General features: G+C 35.8%; 1 protein-coding gene and 1 non-coding gene across 3 annotated transcripts; one reads left to right on the forward strand and one right to left on the reverse strand.

Annotated features, from left to right (window-relative positions):
- Positions 1-153: 153 nt before the first annotated feature.
- Positions 154-22949, forward strand: SUMO1 (small ubiquitin like modifier 1). Of its 2 annotated transcripts, XM_072961459.1 has the most exons (6): positions 154-311; positions 12594-12668; positions 16374-16451; positions 19084-19155; positions 22111-22179; positions 22629-22949. In XM_072961459.1, exons 1-5 carry the CDS (start codon positions 300-302, stop codon positions 22177-22179), a joined length of 306 nt encoding a protein of 101 aa, XP_072817560.1. In that variant the 5' UTR covers positions 154-299; the 3' UTR covers positions 22629-22949. The 2 variants fall into 2 exon arrangements, with proteins under 2 accessions (XP_072817560.1, XP_006205253.1); XM_006205191.4 differs by having other exon boundaries at positions 22111-22949.
- On the reverse strand, positions 14250-14321 carry TRNAV-AAC (transfer RNA valine (anticodon AAC)). Its single transcript has one exon. It is a non-coding gene; the product is annotated as a tRNA-Val (tRNA).
- Positions 22950-24323: the final 1374 nt, after the last annotated feature.

The raw sequence follows: 24323 nt of genomic DNA on the forward strand, positions 1-24323 counted from the left end.
TCTCGGTGGCGCTGAGGGCACTGTTGTTAGCTCATTGGCGCGACCACGGCTATAGCAGCTCTCCGCCTCCCGCCTCCGGGCTGCCCCCCTCCCCCCGACTCGTTTTCCCGCCTCGCCTTTCCCCTTTTCCCTATCCCTCCTCGCAGCGCGTAGCGGAAGTGACGCCAGGCGTAGCGGAAGTCCCTCCGGCCGCGGTGTTGTGCTGTGGGGAAGAGAGACGGATTTGTAAACCCCGGAGCGAGGTTCTGCCTACCCGAGGCCGCTGCTGTGCGGAGACCCCGGGTGAAGCCACCGTCACCATGTCTGACCAGGTACCGGGCTGGGAGCCGTCCGATGGCGGTGGCCGAGGCCTTGCTCCGCAGGTCCGCCTGCCGCTCGGCTGGGGCCGGGGCTGGGGGCGCGGGGGAGGGGAGCGCGGAATGGGGGAGGGGGCGGCCGGTGGGGGCTCGGCTGGCGAAGGAGGGGAGTGGACTAGGGCCGGAGACGCCCGGGCCTGCCGCGGACCTCCGGGAGCCGCCCTGCCGCTTTCCGGGCTCTCTCATCACCCACTGTGCCCCAGCGCCTCTGGTCGCGGCCTCCCTTAAGTCGTCCCCCTTTTTTCTCCGGGGCCGACCAGGTGCAGAGCCCAGCTTCCACCTCCCCTAGAGGGTCCCTGGGGAGCCCGTCCGCCTGCCTCTCCAGAGGGCTGATTGCAGAAGCACGGCCCTAGGCCCCAGTTATGTAACGGGAGAGAATCTCTGCCCGGGAGGCTCGGTGGCCCTGAAAAAGTGGGTGGACTCCACTTTTTGGTTCTTGGTCTTTAGGTAATCCCGGAGTGGGGACGTGGGAGCAAGGGGGAGGGAGACGTCTCGTGTTGCTGGGAACCTAGATAGCTCTGCTTTCCGTTCGGATTGCAGCTAGAGCCGAGCTGCTCTGCTCTGAGTCTTTTTCCGTGTGGGGGTGCAGAGCTGTGGCCTCTTCTTGTACTTTCCCATTTCTTACTCGGGATTGGCTCAGCAGCTCTCCAGTTGTAAGAGCACTCAGAATAACCAAGAAACAAAGTAGAACAAAACTGCTAGAGCAACAGAAAGCATTTCATCTGGGCGTTAACCTGAAGATGACTGATAACCTTTGAGGAAAAGGATGGAAAACTTGGTGTGTGTTGAGCAGTTGCAAAACATTTGCAGCAAGCCACCCATTGTAGAAAAGTACTCCATTTTAATGTTAATATCAAGATTTTCTTGCGATTTACACTCCATCGCGAGTGTTCGATTTTCCGTGGTAAGTTTTTCTTCCTCACCTTTTTCTAGTTAACCACGTTTATGGCTAGTTTTTACTTTATAAGATTTTTGTAGGGACATCTTTTTGTTTGCTCAGACGACTTTGACTTTTTAAAGTATTTTTGCACTTTTTACTTGTTTAGTGATAGTTATCTAGAAAATTGTTTCTCATTCAACTCCATAGTGTACTTGAACTTTTAAAATTAACACACTAATTCCCTTGGCTTTTAACCCAGTTCAGTTTTGTACCACTTGGTAAGGGCAAATGAGGCTTTTGTGGATTTGTTCTTTTGAACAAAAACGTATGTTTGTATTTTTAAAGCTAAACCAAAATATAAATTAGTTTTGGGTAGGTCTTCTTATAGCAGTCTAGATTAATTCCCAAATTGGTATGGGAATGGCATTATAACTATCTCCCTAGATAGTTGTTTACTTGGTTACCAGGGAGGAAAGAACAGGTGTAAATGTTTAGTTTCATCAGCCTTTTATTTTGATGCTCAGAAGTTGTAAGGAAGCGTGTTAAAAATCTATTATCGCCTGATGAAAGAGCAATGTACAGAAGGAGTTATAAAGTAAATTGTAGAATTTATTGCTCCAGTTTGAATTCTGGTCATTTAAAAGAAATGTGAAGGAAGAAGTAAAGGACCTAGGACACTCACAGGTGGCTCTAGGCCGCAAGTTCTTTAGATTCTTTTCAAGGGGTCCTTGAGGCCAAAACTGTTTTCATGATAATACTGGGCACTGTCTGTCTTTTTCACTCTCATTCTTTCATGAGCGTTCAGTGGAGTTTTGTAAAGATTAACATGACCTTGGGTATTACAGCAGATTGAAATGTAGACTCAAATGTCGAAATCCAACTTCTTTCTATTAAGCCAGACATTAAAGGGATTTGCAAAATTTTAAACAGTGCAACTTTTCTCACTAGTTTTTGAAAAATATTTTTAATAAAAATATTATTTGCTAATATACATTGTTTATTGTTATCTTAGAATGAATTAATATGTATTTAGAACATTTCTCAGTTTCAGTACTGTAAACCTCAATAGACGCAACCAACCTAACAAAAGCTTTATGGGGTTCTAAATAATATTTAAGAGTATAAAAGAGTCCTGAGACCAAAAAGTTTGAGAATGGTTGCTTTAGGCTGATTGACTAACATCATTATTAGTAACTAGTACAATTTTACTGTTGGGATGCAAAAGATTTAAAGAGGTATGAAAGTGAACTCTTACCCTGATGAGCCTTATGAGCAAGAATAAGAATCCCAAGTTACTACTGTGCCAAATCAGCAGCGTGAGACTGAACCCCTGTCTCCAAAAGACAATCTTCGTATAAACCAAGTTGTTTTAGAATGGTGTGTTTTCTGAGGCATCTCTGAGACGGTTATTGCCTGGTGCTGGATATTGGAATTGAGTAATAATTTCAGGGTAAAATAGGTGGATGGATGTTAAATTCACAGAAGATTTGAATTGCTGGATTCTCCAGTGATTAATGAAAAGTAATTATTTTTGGAATTTGAGTGAAATGCTTTATTATAATTCTAACAATGCCAGCATTATCAAGTGGATCATTATTGAATAATCCTATAACACAGGTTCTAAACTCGAGGATTGTGAACCATAAGGGCTGAAAATCCACTGAAATTGTATGCAATTGTATTTGTGCATGTGAATTTTTTTTTTAGGGAGAAAGGATCCATAGCTTTCATCAGGGGTTCATGATCCCTTAAAAAGGTTAAGTAATAACAGATTTTTTAACTAATAACAGATCTGACTGGGTGCTCTCCTTTAGCCTGATCTCAGCGTGCAGCAAAACTGAGCACTTGTGTAGAACCAGAGCTTACTATCAAGCTGGTAAGGGTAATGTGTACAAATATTTTTCCTTCCTCCTTCCCTATATTCATGTTCATAGTGTTTCCTTTCTATACCAAAACCAAAAAAGGCAGTATGGACTTCAGCTCTTCAATTCTGACCTGTTAATTTGTAATAATTGGACGACTGATTTGCTTCAAATGCTAACTTAATCTTTTAGCAAGTTCACTCTCCCCTCCTCCACCTCAGACACAGAAAGGGAGAGAGAGAGAGACAGATATTGAATGGTCTTTTATCTTTAGTCAAGGATTTTAGAAGCATTAAATAATTCTGGTTATCTGTTGGTACCTAACAAACTACCTCAAAACTTTATGGGTTTTTTCCAGTGAAGTGTTACAGCAACCTGGATCCTGACGAGAGACAAAGCAGCACTGGGAGGGTTGGAGAGTTCAGGTTTATTACACAGTTGGCCTAGAGGAGTTAACACTCCAAGCTCTGGTCCCCATCTGTAGGTTTACACAGGCTTTTAGAGGCTACTAGTCAAGACTTTGCAACATCATATGCAGAGTAGGTGTAAGAAATGGACCAATCAGGAGTGAGCCTAGGGAACCAATACGATCTTAGGGGTAAGTTCCCCTCTCCTAGAAGCAAGCCATTTTACAGAAGCATAAAGGCAAGATAGTGGCCCTGCCTGGGGGTCTTGCCAGTCTTTTCATGGTGCTTCCCACCTCAGCTTAAAACAACACCCTTCGGTTTTGCTCATAAATTTGCAATTTGGGCAAGGCTCTGTGGGTTAAACTCAGCACTGCTACTTGGTATGTGGGGTGTTTGCTGGGATCAGTCAAGTGGCTGGGGGCTGTAATGGATGCGCTCCTCATATAGTCTCAAAACTTCTCTGAAGGGTCTTATAATAGTATTCTCTTCAGCATGGTGTAGATCTTTAATCTACCACATTAATTGTGTTTCTTTTGTTAGGACAGCATTATTCCCTGCAGTGTTTTTTTTTTTAACATTTATTGATTTATAATTATTTTACAATGTTGTGTCTGCAGTGTTCTGTATATTGTTGTTGACGTTTACTGATCTGTTAGCTTGAGATAGTAGAATAATATGAAAAACTGGCATATATTAAAATTCATTAATTATGTATGCTATTTATATCATAGAATAAGTATGTCAAACTGTAGCTATGACTGGAGCCTCTAGTTAATGATACATATATTAAGCATTCCATGCCCTCAGAGAGGAATAGTATCCTGTCTTCTCTATGATAGATATATGAGGTGCTGCTAGTGTATGTTGCAAACATATAGATTATAATAAAACATTTAAAAGAAAATGTTATCTGAACATTATTTAATAGTATTTTACAAACTCATTGACACTCATTACCCCCCATAGCACTTAGAGTGTTCCTATTATAGCTTTTATATATCGTGTTGCAATTGTGTATGTAAGTGCCTTTCTTCATTATACTGTTTGTTTTGAAGAGTCAGGAATCAGACTTTATCCACTTTTTTTTTTCTCATGTGTCCAGCACAGTGACTGAATACTTAGTAAAAGTTTTTGAAGGAATGAGTGGTCATATTCATTCATTTAACAAGTATTTATTGAGTGTCGGTATGTTCCGGGCACCATCCTAGGCCCTAGAAATGGACGGTTGCCTCAAAAACAAGAAACAGCAGGTATCTTCCTGTTCCTCCTCTTTCAATTCCCATGCTGTTTTGTTCCCGAGGAAGGCTTGGTTGTCATGCATTAGCTTTTCTTTTATGTGTTTGCATACTTTCTTGCTCTTTACTTCTGTTAGTGATAGACCTAGTAACTTAATCTGCAAGATTGAATCATTTGCTTCTAGGACATTGGGATTGGTATGGATAATTTTCTCTAAGTCGTATTTGATACCACATTTTAGAATTTATTGAAATTGTGGGTTTTGGGGGGTAGATAATTTTCTTAATCTTTTAAGAAGTCATGTAAGTTCACACAGATCGTATAACTGAGCACCTTGGTTTTACAGTTAAAATTGGAATTCCTGCAACATCACTTAGGTTTATTTAAAGATGTGTTGTATTTGTTATACATTTATATTTTGAATATTCTTTCTATATTTGATTGCCTTTACTGAGCTATTGAGAATCTGAAGGAAAAGACCTTAAGGAAGGAAGGGTGGAGTTCTGTTTGCTGGACTCACTGTTCTCAGTGTATTGGGCCAGTTATTTTTAAAGGTTTTACTGAAGATTAGTATATATATGAAGAAGTATACACAATTGTACAGTTTGCTGAATTTTCACAAACTGGTCACATCCATGCAGCCAGCACCCAAATTAAGAGTGACTACTAACACAGATTAGTTTGCCTGTTTTTATACACTATAACATTGTATAAGTGTAATCATAGACAGTATGTGTTTCTGTCTATGGCTTCAGCATTGTTTGGGGATTTGTCCATATTATTGTATATAGTTGTATGTTGCTAAATCGCATTCGATTGTGTGACTATACCATAATTTATTTAACTATTCTGCTTTTGATGCACATTAAGGTAGCTTTTCTAGGAGCTGTTTTTTTTTTTTAACATAAGCTGAATGCTACCTATTTAGAGAACTTCCTGTGTCAATTCAGATTGCTTTTGGACTGAGTAACAGAAAGTCTGATATATAGTAGGGTAAACAAGTATGCAGTTTGTTTTTCTGATGAAGCAAAACGTCCAGATATAAGTTACTAGCTCCGAGATGGTAAGGCAGCTTCACCGTGCCTTCATACTCCTTTCTCCTCCATCCTTAGCAGATGTCTTCACTCTGATACTTTGTGCCCTATGGGCACAAAAAGGTTACTTTATGCCTTTGTCCCAGGCAGGAGAAAGCAATGGAGCAAACAGAAAAAGTACACCAAAAAATACATACCAGCAAAAAGTATGTCACTTTCTATCTCACTGACCAGCACTGCATCTCGTGACCATAAGAGAAGCTGTGAACTACGGTGGAGGTGGGGGAGGTTTGGCTGGCAAATTTAGTCTTCCCTTTGGAAGGAAGAAGGGCAGAATGGATATTGGGTAGGTGATTAACAGTGTCTGTGCCATGCCTCTAAACCTGTGTGCTAGTACCTTTGGATACAGTGAAGCCAGTTTGTTCTAGGCTTTGCATAGGTTCATAGTCTAGGTGAAGAGAGTAGGGTTTATACAACCAATGGGATTTTCAGTTATAATTTTTAGTTACTGAGAAATTGTCTGTCTATATCTAGTATTTAACCACAATTCTAGGGTTAAATATAAATTTACGGGAGTCTCAGTGTCTTGAAAGCTTGACTTACACCTTGAAGTTATGGAGCTAAGTGTGATCAGTTTTATTCCAAATGTCTAGTACTGTCTCATTAAGTTTGAACATATGCAGCATGAGCTCAAAATATATGTATATTTTTGTGTTTTTAGAATTGTAGTAAATCCATTGAAGTATGAGGGAGATGACTATTGTAATTTGGGGGTCTGTATCTTTTAATAATGGATGTAATTGTTAGAATAATCCAATTTAATTCTTCTTGAGCTTTCTTCACTAGGAAATAAAATGAAATAAACTGCTGCATAGTAAGACTGATGGTTAACAATTTTTGAAAACTGCATTTTTTATGAAATATTTTAGTATGGAAAATTTTAATATATATATAATTGTACCCATATACCCGTGTCTTGGCCTATCTTATTTCATCTACATGACCCCACTCTACTTTATCATATTATTTTGAAACCAGTCCCAGACTTTGTATCATTTCATCCATAAATATTTCAATATGTATGCCTAAAAGAGAAGGACTTTAACTTAACTAGGATACTGTTATCACATCTTTAAAATTGAACAGATTTCTTAATGTCATCAAATAAAGAGTAAATGGATTATTTTTGATTTGGTCTTCCCCAGAATCTCTCCTCCCCCCACCAGAAGAATGAACAAGTGATAGTGACAGATTCGGGGTAGTTAAGTGGGGTGCTCTCTGTGATTGAACTGTCTACTTACTGATTGCCATGGTGCTTTTTAGCAAAGTTCTTGTTCTTTTGACTTTGAAATGGCACAATAAAATCCTTCTTTTGAATTTTGTACATTTTAAAATGAGGATTGTTGTGTTTTCAGTCCTCTCCTGTCTAGTTCTTTTCAGATCCAGCCACCTTCTATTTCTAAGCTGTTTCATCTATATCTTGGAAAGAACAGTGGGTAGTGCCTGCTACCTGATAAATTCCTTTTACCATTCCAGTTACCATGATTCAGTCTCTAGATGACACAGACTTGAAAGTTTAGAGGTTTTCAGTTCCTGACTTTGGTCTTGTACATACATTTGCTTTCTTTACATTACCAGATTCTTCTGCTCTGGGGCTGTGTTTCCTTTCCAGCCAAATCAACCCGCCCTCTCTGGGATTCTCTTTTCTCTGATGACCTACTGTCCCAGACCCAGTGCTGAAAGCTTTCACTGTTTAGTGACTAGTGTGCCATATCATTCTGTATTGGCTGCTTGTTGTACAAGGGAGAGAAGGGAAGAAGGCATACAAAAGACATTGAGATCACTGGTGACAAACTTTGGCCTTTTTTGTCCAAGAGCTTCTCATTTTCCAGGCTAGTTTGTCCAGGGAAAAAAAGGCAGCTCATGAAAAGTTAGATGACTGCATTAGGCAAGCATGAAGCTATTAAACAAGTGGGTACATGTGACATTGCTCTAGTGCTTCAGAGTTGGGAAGACATCACCAAAATGGAGTGACTAGGGAAAATGGCAGCTTGATTTTGGAAATTTCAAGTCCTAGTGTTCACGTGTTCTTACGAAATTGAAACAAATTATCTTATTCCCAACTGTGAATGTAAAACACTGAAAAGATTTTTGTTTGGACTGACTATTGTGTACAGTAGAAGTATGAAGCGTTAGCAAAATTTTGTGGTATGATACAGAAAATAATGCTGTCAACTTAATTCAGCAAGCATTAAGTAATTGCCTGGTATTTGCCTGACACAATAGAGATTATAAAGATAAAAACTTTAATAATCATTCTTTGTAAACTAATAGGGAAGGCAAGACATACCAATTGTCACTGAAAATATTAATTTATTTAACTAGCATATTGAATATCTTCAAAGTACCAGACATTCTGCTTGACCAGAAATACGAAGAGTAAGACATGGCAATAAGGAACTTAATCTGGTGGGAGATGCAGATAAGCAAACATGTGGTTATAGTAAGTTAAGCAGTGTGGGAACATTTAATTAAGAGAGTGATCAGGGAAATCATTTTGTAGAAAGTGATGCCTGAGTGGTCTTGAAAGGGGAATAGGGTAGGAAAGGGCATATGAAGCAGAGGTGATTAACATGTACAGGGATTGTGGAGTTAAGGTAGAGGGTGCCATGTTTAAGGAATTGTAGATAGTTCAGTATGGCTGGAGCAAAGGATATTAATAAGAGAGACAGAAAAATAGAGAGACGGAAGAATAAGCCTGAATTGCTAGGCAGAGACCAACACATGGAAGACCAGTGTATGTCAGCTAAGGAGTTTGAGCTTAACCCTGAAATTTCTGGGCAGATCAGCTTGCATTTTAGAGAGATGGCTCTGGTTGTAGTTGGGAAGGATTAATTGAAAGAAAGCTAGACTTGGGGCATCTGTTAGGCTGTTGCAGTAATGTTAATGAACAGCAGTGAGTGCCTGAACTAAGGCAGTGGAATGGAGAGAATGAGAGTCACTAAGAGATAAAATTGACAGAATGATGAATGATTAAGTGTGAGATTTAAGAGAGGAAGATTAGCCAAGGTGACTGCTTAATTTCTGTGGTGGGCTGTTGAGTGCATGGTAACCATTTATTGTAAATGGGAATCCAGGAGGAGTTACAGTTTTTTTGGATTTTGGTGTTCAGGAAGAAGAGTTAAAGCTAACAGGAGTCAGAGATAATGCATTGAGTTTTGGACACTTAAATTGAGGTACCCATGGGTCACCCAGGAAGACAAAGAAAAAGAAGAGGACTGAAGACAAGGAATCTAGAGGAGCACTACCATATAAGGAAACGGCCAAGATGAGGAGGCAGTGGAATCTTGGAGACCAGAGGTGGAGAGTTTTCAAGGAAGAAGTCATCAATATCTATTGTGTTGGAAAAGTTAAAAATGAGACTTGAAATTGTCCATTGGGTTTAGCAATAAGGATTTGAACTGGTAACTTTTGCGAGAGAAGTGTCAAGTCAAGTGGGAATGGTGGGGTATAAACCAGATTACAGCAGTTGAGGGTGAAAGTGGAAATAGCAAATGCTGAGTACTTGTAAGAAGTTTGAGGAAAAAGATGAGGACAACAACTCAAGAAAACAGTAAAGGGGAGTGTTTTAAAATTGAGAATAAATGCCGTGAAAGATATGAATAAATTGTAAATAGGAGCATTAAAGGAAAGTTTTAATCCCAGTAGGAATGTTGAAGGATGCTGTGGTTCCTAGAAGAGTTTTTTTAGTACTGTACTTCAGATGATGTATGGGATGGATTAATGTGAGATGGTTTCAAGAGAAGTTGAGGGAGGGTATGTATTATAGGTAAGTGAAGCAGGAACAACAAAGGGCTGAAAGTGGAAGAACGTTTATAGACATTCGTGGAACAGCACATAATCCAATTTTATTGAATCCTTGGGTTTGTAAAGAAAATGGTGAGAGAAAAATGAGAATAGAGCTTGGTAATGAGGAACCAAATGTGATGTTGTGGAGTTTGGTTCTAGGCCTTAGAGTACTGGAAGCTAGTAATGTTTTTTGGTAGGGGTAGTTATACAGTCAGAGAAACTGTGCTTTAGAAAGAGTTCTGAAGCAGTGTGGATGATGGGTTGGAAAAGAACCCTTTTGTTCTGAGCTGCCTCTATTGCTACCCTGTCTAGGAAACACTGGAGCAAAATCACTTCCACTGTGCTGATGTATTGCTGCTCCTGCTGGAGGGTTATATTCTCTTCCGTTGTGCTAACTCAAAGAAAGCTTCTTCACACCTCTTCTCAGTTAAAGAGGACTCAGGGCTTTTTTGCTCTTTATTACCCTTCACTGCATGGAATAAGCTGTCCTTGCCCTCTCTAGATACTTAAAGGAAGAAGCAGCTGTTTGCTCTGAATGTAAATTCATAGAAATGTTGTGGTGAAACTGTGTTTGAAGACAGTCTTCTAGTTTTCAGGTGAAATACTGTCTCACTAAAGAAGGTTAATTTTGCCTGCTGCCATAATATGCAGTAGTCAGCAAATGTTGAACACTGCAGAATGATAAACAGGCAAGGATTCACACTAATGAAGTCAATTCTGTTATCTAAGCATTTCCCTGGACTCTAGCCTGTGTCTTAAAGTTAAAAGCTACTTCTTATGTTCTGTTAAATTTTGAATGTTTAAGAGTTTGTTAGTTTTAAGTTACTGGCATGAGATAAACAGGTGAGGACCTTGTTGTTTTATTTCTGAAATACAGTATAGTTGGTTATATTCTCATCAAGTGTGGATTAGCAGTTTGAAATTGCTACAAATAATAAAAGAGTATGTATTTAAATAAGTGGATAATATGGTGGCCAGACCAAGGTAAAGTGCAGGGAAAGCTGCTTTTATCACACTAGTGAGTGAAATTTACCAAAGCTACCCCCTTTACTAAAAATGCTTTACTTTTCTTAGATACTTCATGGCGATGTTGTTTCAACTAGTTTATTCTAACTTCATTTTCTTTTCAGTATCCCTTTATTTAAAATTATTGTATAATTTATTATTTTATAATTTGTAAGAGGGTTATACTCTTTTCTTCTGTCTTCTAATTTTGTCTCCTCTTTTCCTTTTACTACTTGCCTTGTTTGTGCTTCTTTTCTTATTCCAGTTTAACTCCCCTACTTTTTCAGCCAAGCCTAATCTTTTAAAATTGGACATACTGCTTCAGATAGTCTAAAATAGTAGATAATATAAAACTGACTTGTTTTGATTCAAGAGTATGTTAGGCCAGTACTTTTCTTTCTTTCTTTCTTTCTGCAAAAATTAGTCCAATTATTTTATTTTATTTTATTTTATATATAAACTTTTTTTATTGAGTTATAGTCATTTTACAATGTTGTGTCAAATTCCAGTGTAGAGCACAATTTTTCAGTTATATATGAACATATATGCATTCATTGTCACATTCTCTTTTGCTGTGAGCCACTACAAGAGCCTGTATATATTTCCCTGTGCTACACAGTACAATCTAGTTTATCTCTTCTACATTTTGAAATCCCAGTCCCTTCCCACCCCCCGTCCCCCTGGCAACCACAAGTTTGTATTCTGTGTCTATGAGTCTGTTTCTGTTTTGTATTTTTTTTTTTTAAGATTCCACCTATGAGTGATCTTAAATGGTATTTTTCTTTCTCTTTCTAGCTTAGTTCACTAAGAATGACATTTTCCAGGAACATGTATGTTGCTGCAAATGGTGTTGTGTTGTCGGTTTTTATGGCTGTACAGTATTCCATTGTATAAATATACCACATCTTCTTTATCCAGTCATCTGTGGATGGACATTAGGCTATTTCCATGTTTTGGCTATTGTAAATAGTGCTGCTATGAACATTGGGGTGCAGGTGTCATTTTGAAGTAGGGTTCCTTCTAGATACATGCCCAGGATCGAGATTCCTGGGTCATATGGTAAGTCTATTCCTAGTCTTTTGAGGAATCTTCATACTGTTTTCCACAGTGGCTGCACCAAACTGCATTCCCACCAGCAGTGTAGGAGGGTTCCCTTTTCTCCACAGCCTCTCCAGCATTTGTCATTTGTGGAGTTTTGAATGATGGCCATTCTAACTGGTGTGAGGTGATATCTCATTTCTCTGATAATTAGTGATATTGAGCATTTTTTCACGTGCCTATTGATCATTTGTATGTCTTCCTTGGAGAATTGCTTGTTTAGGTCTTCTGCCCATTTTTGGATTGGGTTGTTTAGGCCAGTACTTTTCTATTTGATTTTCTTTCCTAAATAGACTTTGTTTATGTTACTATGATTAGTTTATATTTCTTAGTACTGTTTTGTAATTGGAATAGTTAACTTCCCCCAATAGGCTGTGAAAAAGTAATCTTGGATTCAAAATGTTTGGTTAAGAATTCATGAAGGACAAGCTGCCTTTGACTAATAGGAGTTAACTGTAGGTTAATGGCTTCCAAGTTGTTCCTCTGTCCAGCAGCGTTAGCACCCTGGTAACAAGTTAGAAATGCATATTACAGCCCTACCCCAGACTGAAAAGAACAAAAAACTGGGTATGAGGCCTGGCAGTCTTTTAACAAGTCCTTCAGGTGATTCTGATGCCCGGTAAAGTTTTAGAACCATTATATGTATGATTATCATAAAAGAGACTTCTTTCTTGATTTTTAGTGATCTGGTGTTTGGGACAGTAATTGATTTACGACCTTTTTTCTTAATTGGCTAGCAGAGAAAAGAAATGCTCGCTGTATTTTCAGGTGCAAATTTTGTATCCCGAATGAAAGTAATGGGTACTCATAAGTGAGTAATTAAATAGCATGTAGAACTTTTACCTTTATATGTACTTTTCTTTCAGGAGGCAAAACCTTCAACTGAGGACTTGGGGGATAAGAAGGAAGGAGAATACATTAAACTCAAAGTCATCGGACAGGTGAGCTTCATTTTTTTCCCTCTAACTCTGGAATGTGAGTAATTTCTGACACACAGGAAAAAATGATTTAAGTAAGGCAAGTTATTTAAAAATGGTATTTCATTTACTATATATGAGTGTGTTGGAGGTAGAAAAGTCAGATACTGTTTTCTTTAACTGATCTGCTAGGCAGATTTAGATCACCTTATTTTCTCCAAATAAAACCTTTTTCTTGGTTAGCATGCTTCAGTGGTAAATACAGTGACTACTATTGAGTGATAAAGCTATAGCTCTTAAACAGAAGGGCCTTTCAGGCTTTTCCACGACCCTCTTTCTCGACACCTTATTTCCCCAGACTCTGGCTTGTATCTTATTGACCCTTCTTGAGATGTTAACAGATAATTGAGGTTAGCTGAAAATTGTTGGAGAAATGAATCTTCATAGTTGTTTTTAAAGGGACAAAAGAAAAAATTGATGGACTCTCACCATCAAAGTGAGATTACTGTTTCCCCACATTCTCTGAAACATGGGATATTATCAGTCTTTCAATTTTGGGCCAATATAATAGCTAAAAACTTTTGTTTACATTTCTCTGATTATCAATGAGGTGTGATTTTTTTGTCTATTACGCTTATATTCTATTAATCATGTGTTATATCCTTTTCCCAGTTTCTGTGATCATCTTATTTTGAAAGTTTTTATTAAGGTATAATTCACATACCATAAAATTAATCATTTTAAAATGTATAATTCAATGGCTTTAGAATATTCACAAGGCTGTGTAACCATTCATTCCCAAATATTTAATTTCAGACTGCTTTCATCACCCCAAAAAAGACATGCTGTATTTGTTACCAATAACTCCCTATCTTTCTCTCCCTCAGCCTCTAGCAGCCACTAATCTTACTTTCCGTGTTTATGGATTTGCCTATTCTAGACATTTCATATAAATGGAATTGTATGATATGTGACCATTTATGTCTGGCTTCTTTCATTTAGCTTATTTTCAAGGTTCATCCAAGTTGTAGCATATTTCAGTAGTCCATTCGTTTTTATAGCTGAATAACATGTCTTTGTATGGGTATACTAAGTTTGTTATCCATTCATCAGCTAGTAGACATTTGGGTTTGTTTTCATATTTTGCCTGTTATGAAAAATGTTGCTATGAACATTCATTACAAGTTCTGTGTGGCATTGTTTTCAGTTCTCTATGTATCTATGAGTGAAATTGTTGGGTCTGATATAACAGTAGCTTTGTTTAACTTTTTGAGGAGTCACCAAACTGTTTTTAGCAGTGGCTACACCATTTTACTTTCCTACTGACAATGTGTGAAGATTTGTTTCTCTACATTCTGGTCAGTATTTGCTATTATTGCTCTCTTTTTATAGTCATCCTAGTGAGTGTGAAGTGGTATCTCATTGGGTTTTTGATTTGCATTTAGCTAATCATGAGTATCTTTTTATGTTCTTATTGGCCATTTGTACATCTTCTTTGGAGAAATGTCTATTTAGATCTTTTCCCCATTTTTAGATTGGATTATTTGTCTTTATTTTTGAGTTGTAATAACTTTATATATTTTGTTTTCACCTCTTTTTTTTTAATGGAGGTACTGGGGATTGAACTCAGGACCTCATGCATGTTAAGCACGTGCTCTACCACTGAGCTATACCCCCACCCCTCTTTACATATTTCGGATATTAGCTCATTATCAGATAGATGGTTTGCAAATGTTTTCTCCCTTCTTTGGGTTGTCTTTTCACTTTCTTGGTTGTGTCCTTTGCGGTACAGTTCTTAATTTCGATGAGTTTATCTATTTTTTGTTGTTGTTGCTATAATTTTGATATCATGTCTAAGAAACTGTTAACTAATCCAGAGTCACAAAGATTTACATCTATACATTCTTCTAAGGTTTTTATGGCTTTAGTTCTTACATTAAGTCTCTGATCATTTTGAGTACTTCTTGTATACTTTTTATGTAGGTCTGAGGTAGATTCTAACTTCTTTTGCATGTGGCTGTCTGTTTTTCCCAGACAACTGGTTGAAAAGTCTGTCCTATTCCCATTGAATTGCTTGGCATCTTTGTCAAAAGAAAATGACCATAGAAATATGGGTTTATTTCTGGGCTCTCAATTTTATTCCATTAATCTGTAGGCATTCCTCAGAGATACTGTAGGTTTGGGTCCAGACCATTGCAATAAAATGAGTCACATGAATTTTTTTTGTTTCCCAGTGCACATGAAAGTTGTTTTACATTGTGATATGGTCTGTTAAGTGTACAGTAGTGGTATGTCTAATAAAACCAATGTATGTACCTTAATTAAAAAAATACTTTATTGGTAAAAAAAATGCTAACCATCATCTGAGCCTTCAGTGAGTCCTTTTGCTGGTGGAGGGTTTGAAATATTGTGAGGATTATGAAAATGTGACAAGGAGCAAATGCTGTTGGAAAAATGGTGCCAATAGACTTCCTTGAAGCAGGTTTGTCACAAATGTTCAACTTGTTAAAAAGCAAACAAACAAATCTACAAAGTGCAATAACGCAGATCACAATAAGATGGGTTATGCCTGTATATGTCTTTCCTATGCCATGGATTACCTTTTTAAGAATGATTGATTTGTAGGAGTTCTTTATATTTTCTTGATTTACCTTGTGTGTTATATATAGTGACTATTTTCTTCAAGGTCTCTTAACTTGTTTGTGGTGTTTCTTACCGTATAGATGGTTTGTATTTTTATTAAGTCAGATTTATCAGTCTCTTTTTTTAAGTGGTTTTTAAATTAAAATCTTGCTTTAAAATAAGAATTTCCCAATGTCAAGATTAGGGAAAAAGTTCTCTCCCTAAGAAGAAGAAAAAATATTAAAATAAAACATTTAAAAATGTTAGCTCTTTAATTCATCTGGAAGTGATTTTAACTTATAGCAGACATATTGCTCTAGAAATTTTGTCTGTGAAATAATCCACAGAATAAGAATTTTTTTTAAACTATTATAGTCATAAACAGAAACATTGTGAACTTACCACTTCCACTAATACACATTTGTGAATGTGATATATAAGGATTGGCTTTGAAATTTTTACAGTGTGCAAGTGTCAGTATTTTTTTTTTTCTGATGGTTGACTGATAGTTTCCTTGACAGTCTGGGTAGATGAAAATTATCTGTGGCTCCAAATATCAATTAACTGACTCAGGTTATTACTCATTTTACTCATGCAGGGGAAACCAGACTCTGTGGTTGTGACATAAAAAAATGTCAGGAATTAGTGTCTCAGTCTGTTATTTTATGGTATATGTCTCTCTTGTAGGTTTGACCACCTTCAATGACACTTCAGTTGTGGGGGGTACTTTTTGTTTTGAGTTTTCATTGGAGGTTTGTGACAGTTCACCTTCTTTTATTTTGAAAATAGAATAGACATGCAATTCCGAAGGAATGTATTCTTTGACATACATCCTTTTACTTACACTGTTAATTTTAACACCCAAGCCACCCAAAATTGTCTTCGTTTGTTTTATTAAATTTATTTTGAAATAGGTATAAAACAGTTTTGAGGATGATTATTTTAATAAAAGCCGTTAGGAATGTGAAAAAAAATGTTTTGGTGGGAAAATACCAGTGACAAGATGTATGTTTCTATTTGTAATGTATGTGTAATTAAATAATTTGTTTCAAGCAAAGCAAATAGTTTACACAAGGAGTGATAACTTTTTCCCTCTTATCTCCTTAGGATAGCAGTGAGATTCACTTCAAAGTGAAAATGACGACACATCTCAAGAAACTCAAAGAATCATACTGTCAAAGACAGGTTTGTATGTTATGGTATTAAATTCAGTACTTTATATATCATTAATTTTTCTTTTAAGGAAGTTTGTCAAAAGAAAAGTAATCTTTTATTATTTTTCACTATTAGCAGCTCAAGGAGAATACTCCTTATATTGTTTAATTGCCTTTTTCCCCTTGAGGCCCATTTCAATTTTGAATTCATAGAGTATGTGGAACTAGTTTGAAAAGTAACTCAGAGTAGTTGTAAAGATTGCTTTATGAATGTTTCTTTCTTAATGACTTACTGATGTGGTAACAGTAAAGACAAGTAATTTTTGGTGATCACTATGAAATTTCCTGTTTCTAACCATGGGTGTTTAGCTATATGTTAAATTTAAGTACTTACATTATTGGTTCAGTATCTTTATACATAGTACTGCAGATTACTGCTGATTGCATTCTGTATTTTTAGCATTAAGGAATTTTCTCTTTTTAAAAAAAAAAAACAATAAAGAAGTCTGACTAATACCGTCTTCAGATTCTGACTTTCCTGAGCTAGATTATTAGATCAATAACTAATTCCTTTAGCCTGCCTGGATTCAAATTCAGGCTCCACCACTATCTGACTGTGGGACCTTGAACAAGTTATGTGTTTTCTTTCCTCCTTAGTAAAATGCAGATGAAATAAGATGACCTCCATAAAGCTCTTAACGTGATGCCTAAAAATGCTCAACAGATGTTACCAATTTTATTATTACTAATAAATTAGATTTAAATAAATGTAATTGAAATTAGTATATATAGGAGACAACTAAAATATGTTTTAACAAGTTAATTGTATTAATATTAATTCAGGTATTGTAAGTTTTAGTTTTAGAAGATTTGCTTTCTACAGTTGATATTTGTAACTTACGTAAACTCACTTTTGCCACTTTTGCCAGGAGAAAAAGAGATCTAAGTATTAGGATAAGTAAAACAATAAACATTTGTTTCTGTTTTTGATGTTAATTGTTAAACTCAGTAAAGTCTTGTTAATTGGGGCTCAACCAGCTGACATTTGTAATATTGATGGGAGCTAAAATTGAAATGCTCACCAGGGGAAATGAGCATATATTAAGTAAGTGCACTATGCTAGTAAGTACTTAGATACATTGTCATTTACTTCTCACAACAACCCTGAAGAAAACTGTATAGTCTTTTTACTCTGTCTATAGATGAGGGAGTTGATTATTGAGAAGAAACGGTGCCAAAGTGAAAACCAAACTTATCCAAAATTGAAGGTACTAGGTTTGGGGAGATAATATAGCATCAAGTTAGAATCATTTCCAGCTTTTTTTTTTTTAGACTTTTTTCTGGAGGTAGGGACAGGTAATTAGGTTTATTTATTTATTTATTTTTAATGGAGGTACTGTGATTGAACCCAGGGCCTTATGCATGCTAAGCATGCACTTTACCACTGAGCTATGCCCTCTCCCTCTCCAGCTTTCTTTTTTATAATTCAGAGTTTACAGTCTGTAGAAAAAGTTTCTATACTTAGTCCATGGAGGCTTGGTAATGTTTTCCTTATATTGCTGTACAAGGAATAGAAAACTTAATTTATCTGAAGTATGGAACACTTATCCAATACAGAGATACTGAATCATTTTTCCATTTTGATATTATTTTTCATATTTGATATTTTCCACTTGATGTTATTTGATTTTAACCATTTTTCCATTTTGATACTTGGTTTCTATAGAAACTTTTTTGACTCCAATGTAAGATACTTCTTTTTTGAAAGATCCTGTAATTAAAATCAAAGAATATTCTGCCTTTGTCAGTTAAGTTTATTATTTAATATAACCCTGGAAATGATTTAAAATCAAATGTAGGGTATGTGTGCATGCTCTTAACATATTTAAGTATATAGTACATATTGGAAGATAGATTTTAAGTTTTGGATGTTTTTGGAATAGTATTTAAACACAGTTAAAATCTTAATATATTAGTTATTGAGCAAAATTAGTACTTTTGGACTAAAATGCGTCTTGATTTGTACTTACTAGTGAAGTTATTTAAATGAGTCTTCTGTTCCCTTTTAGCTATTTTTGTGGGTAAGTGATTAGAAAAAATATTTTAATACTACTTGTGATATTTATCGTGCTATCTGTGCCATCACAGATTTACTGTAGCTTATCTGGCTAGTTACTATGATTTACCCAATTTCTATGATTTAATCTTTTAAAACCAATTTTGCTTTATAGTTAGAAGCTAGTGAGGCTGCTCATCTAATACCTGATTTTATCTTTGTGTTAGCTACAGATTTGAGAGGAAGCTGTATAGAATAGTGGTTAAGAATGCATAGACTTTGGGAGCAGATTTGGCCTTAAATTCTTGACTATATTGTGTGCCCTCTCTGTATGTTTAGATTCCCTAGCTGTGAAAGGAAGATAGGGTGATATACCTGCCTTCCAGGGTTGTTGTGATGAAAATTTATGATTATGTATATAAAAGACTTGATGCAGAGAGTGCCTAACAGATAGTTGGTACTCAATAAATGGTGATTATGATAGAATCAGCTATCTAGTTTTATATTCTGTGTATTCTGTTGAAGCTTTCATATTTTCTTTTTGTACATCAAAGTTCCTATGATCTCTTCTAAGATTTGTATATTTGTATGTTTTCTACTTTTTTAGGGCGTTCCAATGAATTCACTCAGGTTTCTCTTTGAAGGTCAGAGAATTGCTGATAATCACACTCCAAAAGAAGTGAGTATAATTTCTTCTCTGAATCAGGACAAATTTTAAATTCTGCATTGAATGATTTGGGTCACTGGTATTAAACTGCCCCTTTCTTGATTATTCTCTGATTTCAGTGGTGTATCATTTGTCAGAGAGAACAATAATCTTTGGGTTGAACTTCCCTTATTTTGCCTTCAGAAATCCCAATAAAAAGAGAGGTGGGAAGTGGGAATTGAGTACTGAAATTGGCATAAGGCACACACTCTGTATATACATATTACCATTATTGATGGACTATTTGAGATTAATTTGCAGTTGATGTGACCCTTTACTTCTGAATATTTCAGTGTTATCTCCTAAGAGCCATAGTTACCTAATTTAGGAGATTTAACATTGATACAATATTGTAATTGAATATACAATAAAAATAGTCAGATTTTGCCATTTGTCTCAATAAGGTCCTTTATAAGCTCCCCCCTCCTTTTTTTTTTTTTTTTTTTTTACTTTGACCAAGGATCCCATCAAGAGTATGCATTCTAACTAGTTATCATGCCTCTTAGCTTCTGTTAATGTGGAACAGTTTCCCAGTCTTTGTTTTCATCACACTGACATTTTTTTTCTAATGAATTCAGGCCAGTTACATTTTACAGTATCCTTCAATTGGGGTTTGTCTGTTGTTTCCTCATGGTTAGATTCAGTTTTGCATTTTTGGTGGGAGTAGTACAGAGTGAAGCTGTGAAATTCCGAGTACATCACATCAGGAGTTATATGATGTCCATTTGTCCCGCTATGGGTAATAGTAACTTTGGTCACTTAGTTAAGATAGTAACCCCAGATTTTTTATCCATTGTAAAGTTACCATCCGTCACAGGATCCAGTTCAGTATCAACGTATTTTATTTAGGTGTCTCTTTAATTATCTGTAATTTGGAATAGTTCCTCAGTCTGCCTTGGTCTTTTATGACATTTACATTTTTGAAGAATACAAACCAGAAAGTGCCTCGATTTGGATTGTTCTGTTTCCTCGTGACTAGATTGTGTATTTTTGGCTGGACTACTACATAAATGGTGATGTGTCTTTCTTGGTGTAATATATGGAGTTCCTGAAGCCCCATACTGGTGATGTTAATTTTTATCACTCAGTTAAATGGTTGTCTTTTTTTCTTTACTGTATAGTTACTATTTTTTGTTGTTGTTGTTGTTATACTTAAGTAATTTGTGGGCACATACTTTAAAACTACGTGACTAACCTCTTTTTCATCAAAGTTTTTCCTTATAGGTTTAATATCCACCCACTTTCTTGAGTATTTCCTTACTGTCTGGCACAAAATATTCTAAACTTACTTTGTAGTTTCCCTGTCCTAACTTGGCATAATCTCTGCAACACAGTAGATACTTAATACATTTTAATGACACCTCCCTCACTATCATTAAGAGATTATCTTTTTAGAAGACTAATGGGGCAGTGGGAGAGAGTAAGTGTTTAGGGAGTGACCTCTTTGTACTGTGTTCACTCATCTCTGTTAAAGTGCTCCTTAAAGCTGATGGCTTTATATTAACCATAGTTTGAGGACATGTGCTTCCTTCCTGATATAAAGGTTCCTTGTAATGTTTGGAATTTTATTCCTTGTGGTATTTACCAGGCTATATGTGTAATTAAAATTAAATTTTAGTAGCATCTTCAGTTAATAATTATTTTAATGTTCTTATGTGTATCACAGCCATAATACTAGAGCCAGTTAATCATGTAAAAAATTCTAAATCCACCTAAGTCTGTATTTTATTTTTAGATTTCTTAGAATATTTTAATTTTCACATTTTGTAATTCTACAAAGAACTCACTATAAAATATATAACTTTTCTCATTAGATATTACTGATCTTAGGCTTTCCTTTAAAATGTTATTTTTCATTTGTTCTTGTGATCCATTATAGTTAAGTGGAAACAACGCTAGGTTTTGTTTCCAGTCTGCCTATTACAGTGCTGCTTAACTGTGGCTGCATGCTGGAATCAACAGATTCCTTGTCCTTTACAAGCCTCATTGAGGTTAACACCTGGGTTTCTCTGTGACATAAGCCCCCTTATATACTTCTTTATCTTTGAAATAAAGAATACTCATGGTTAAAAATAAAAATATTAAAAAACCATACTACCAAATTATGTAAAATGGAAAATTTAAAAAATGAAAAAAAGGAAAATAAACACACCCTGGATATTTCTGAATTCCCATTTCTCAGGCAATCATTATTAATAACGTCTATAAGATAAAGATTCCAGAGTATTTCAGTGTATATAAAACACATTTTAAAGAAACCCCATAATTACCTATACTTAATGTTTTGTAAAAGGCATTTTAAAGGACCTTTTTTTTTCTGTAAGAATTGAGAAGGGTTGGCCTGAAAAATCTAGCTTTTAAAATTGAAGGTGTCAAATAAGACTAGCTATGTTGTAACTTTGCATTAAGAGTGGTCACTAGCAAAGAAAATAACAGTTACATGCCAGAAGGAATCGTAGATGACAAAGTAAACCACTTAGAAATGAATCCTTAAGCAGTATTTTTTTAACTAGAACCACATATTTCAAAGTGAGGTTAGGTTTTTTGAAAGAGGTGATTCTGTCATGTAATTACATCTAGAAGTAAGATGCTTTTTAGAAAGTATGCCATCAAACTATTTCAGCTATTAAATACATATTTCATACTGTTTTAAGGTACTTTTCAAAAATACTTAAATTTTTTGTGGTGAATAAATGGGGAAGTGAAATTGGCTCAGCAAAGTAACATGAATGACTTCACAGACATTATCAAAAAGAAAGATATACCTCTCTGTCCTTTAGATTGAAGGAAATGGGATTCTTAATTTTAGAACAGGATAACTGGGTCACTTCTGTATATTTTTGAATTTGAACACATTGGCCACATAATTGTAACCAATTAAAAAATAATACTTTTATATTCTACTAACCCTCTTCTCTCTTCTTACAGCTGGGAATGGAGGAAGAAGATGTGATTGAAGTTTATCAGGAACAAACGGGGGGTCATTCAACGGTTTAGATATTCTTTTTATTTTTTTTTCTTTTCCCTTAATTCTTTTTTATTTTTAAAAATAGTTCTTTTGTATTGTGGTGTTCAAAACAATTGAAAACTGGCACCCCGTCTCTTTAAAACATCTGGTAATTTGAATTCTAGTGCCCATTATATTCATTATTGTTTGTTTTCATTGTGCTGATTTTTGGTGATCAAACCTCAGCTCCCTTCATATTGCCCTCTCGTTTTTAAAAATTACATGTGTGCACAGAGAGGCCACCTTTTCCAGGACTGTGCATTTGCAGGCTTGTGATAAATAAGATCAACTAATGCGAGTGTTCATAATGACTTTCCAATTGGCCCTGAAGTTCTAGCATGTGATTGCTTCACTCCTGGACTATGACTTTCAGTAGGAGATGGAAATTTTTCAGAGAACTGAACTGTGGAAAAATTACCTTTCCTTAACTTGAAGCTACTTTTAAAATCTGAGGGTCTGGACCAAAAGAAGAGGAATATCATGCTGGAGTAAAGATGACAGAAATGGTGAGAATAATGACTAACTCCAAAATGGCTTCCCTGGAGAGAAAGCATTTTTAGATGAAAGAAAAGCCTTGTCAGAAGATCCCAGAAAAGTTCTAATTTTCGTTAGCAGTTAAAGTTATTCATGCAGAAGTGTATACAACAGAACACTGCTCTTTTTGATTTTATTTGTACTTTTTGGCCTGGGATATGGGTTTTAAATGGACATTGTCTGTACTGGCTTCATTAAAATAAACAAAATATTTGTAAAAACTGTACTAATGTTCATTTTATTTTTAATTGTATAGAAGGAAAGAAAATGCCTAAAGAAAAGGTTTTCTTGCATAATACTGAAAATTATTGTTTGTACATGGTACATATGTTTTCTTCAGTACTGTACAGTGATGATGATGGTCATGACTTTGAAGCACTGAAAGTTACTGAAGTGCCTTCTGCATTAAGGATTTAATTAAGGCCACGATACATTCTTAAATACTCAGTGTTCTGTTTTTTTAAGAAACTTGATATTCCTGTATGATGCATACGTTATGATACAGTTACCCAATCATGTTGAATAAATGGGCACGCCAAAAATTCTTGATTGATACTGATAATTTCAGTTTTTCCCTTAACAATTTACAAAATGTTCTCTGCTTAGTTAAGATTTGGTATTTTGTTTATATTTTCTTTTGTTTCTTTATATCTTCTATTTAAACTGCATAAAATTAAAATACCAAATTAGTTCCTTAATTAGAGGGCTTACCTTTTCTTTTAACTCCTTAATGAATCACAAAATTCAGTTTATGCATATACATAATCCAGTTTCATATTATCCCAAGTAGAATGTCATCTAACTACTTTAGGAGAACAAATAATACCTGTCTCTAATGCATTTTATAAACTGTTAGTCTGAGTACCTTCTTAAGTCACCTATTGAAAAGTAATTGGCTTGCCTTATAAATTCTTATATTTGACCCTAGCCAAAAAATTATTTGTATTATATATATATAGTCTAGGTAAATTAGAGCTTTTAGACCATCACCTGGCATTTTTCATTATATTAAATGGTGACTAGGAATTAGGCCCATTTCTAGAAAGTCCTCATTGAGTTGCGTACTTCTGTCAGGCCTGAGTAACAAACCTGATAGGCTGTTTGAGCTATCCAGAATGTGTGAATATGTAGTTTGGTATCTTAATTTTGTTTGCATCTCTGTCTGAAGGCTCTCAGCATTTAGGTGTTGGAGCTTAGCTACTGGGGTTATAATTTTCTTATTTATTGGGTTCTTCTAAATGCATTGCATTCTGCTATGGCTAACTTAAAAATGTGCTTATCTGGTCAGTAGTGTTGATAAAATAGGCCTTTCACAGCAACAACTTAATAGAATATTAGTTTTGAAAGGGATTTGAATAACGTTTAGTGTAGCCACTCTACCTGGTGCTTGACTGAAACATCCTAAATTTGTACAAGAAGGGAGAAAATAAAATCAGTAATGGTAATTTCTCCCACAAGGATGTTTTCCTTGAGTGTTCTTTCTTCTCTTGGTTGAATTATTTGAGATGCTTCTTTCTTATCTGATTAAGTTATTGAATGAACTGAATGAATGTGCAAGTAGGGTTGACAAGTGTGAGAAAAAGTTTGTGACATATTTAAA

This window comes from Vicugna pacos, chromosome 5 (assembly GCF_048564905.1).
Source record: "Vicugna pacos chromosome 5, VicPac4, whole genome shotgun sequence".
Lineage (NCBI taxonomy): Eukaryota > Metazoa > Chordata > Mammalia > Artiodactyla > Camelidae > Vicugna > Vicugna pacos.

Excerpts from the sequence above, each read along its gene's own strand:
- SUMO1 (XM_006205191.4), top strand. Across the intron at positions 12,669-16,373 it reads AACTCAAAGTCATCGGACAG|GATAGCAGTGAGATTCACTT; the intron begins GTGAGCTTCATT and ends TTATCTCCTTAG. Across the intron at positions 19,156-22,110 it reads ATAATCACACTCCAAAAGAA|CTGGGAATGGAGGAAGAAGA; the intron begins GTGAGTATAATT and ends CTCTTCTTACAG.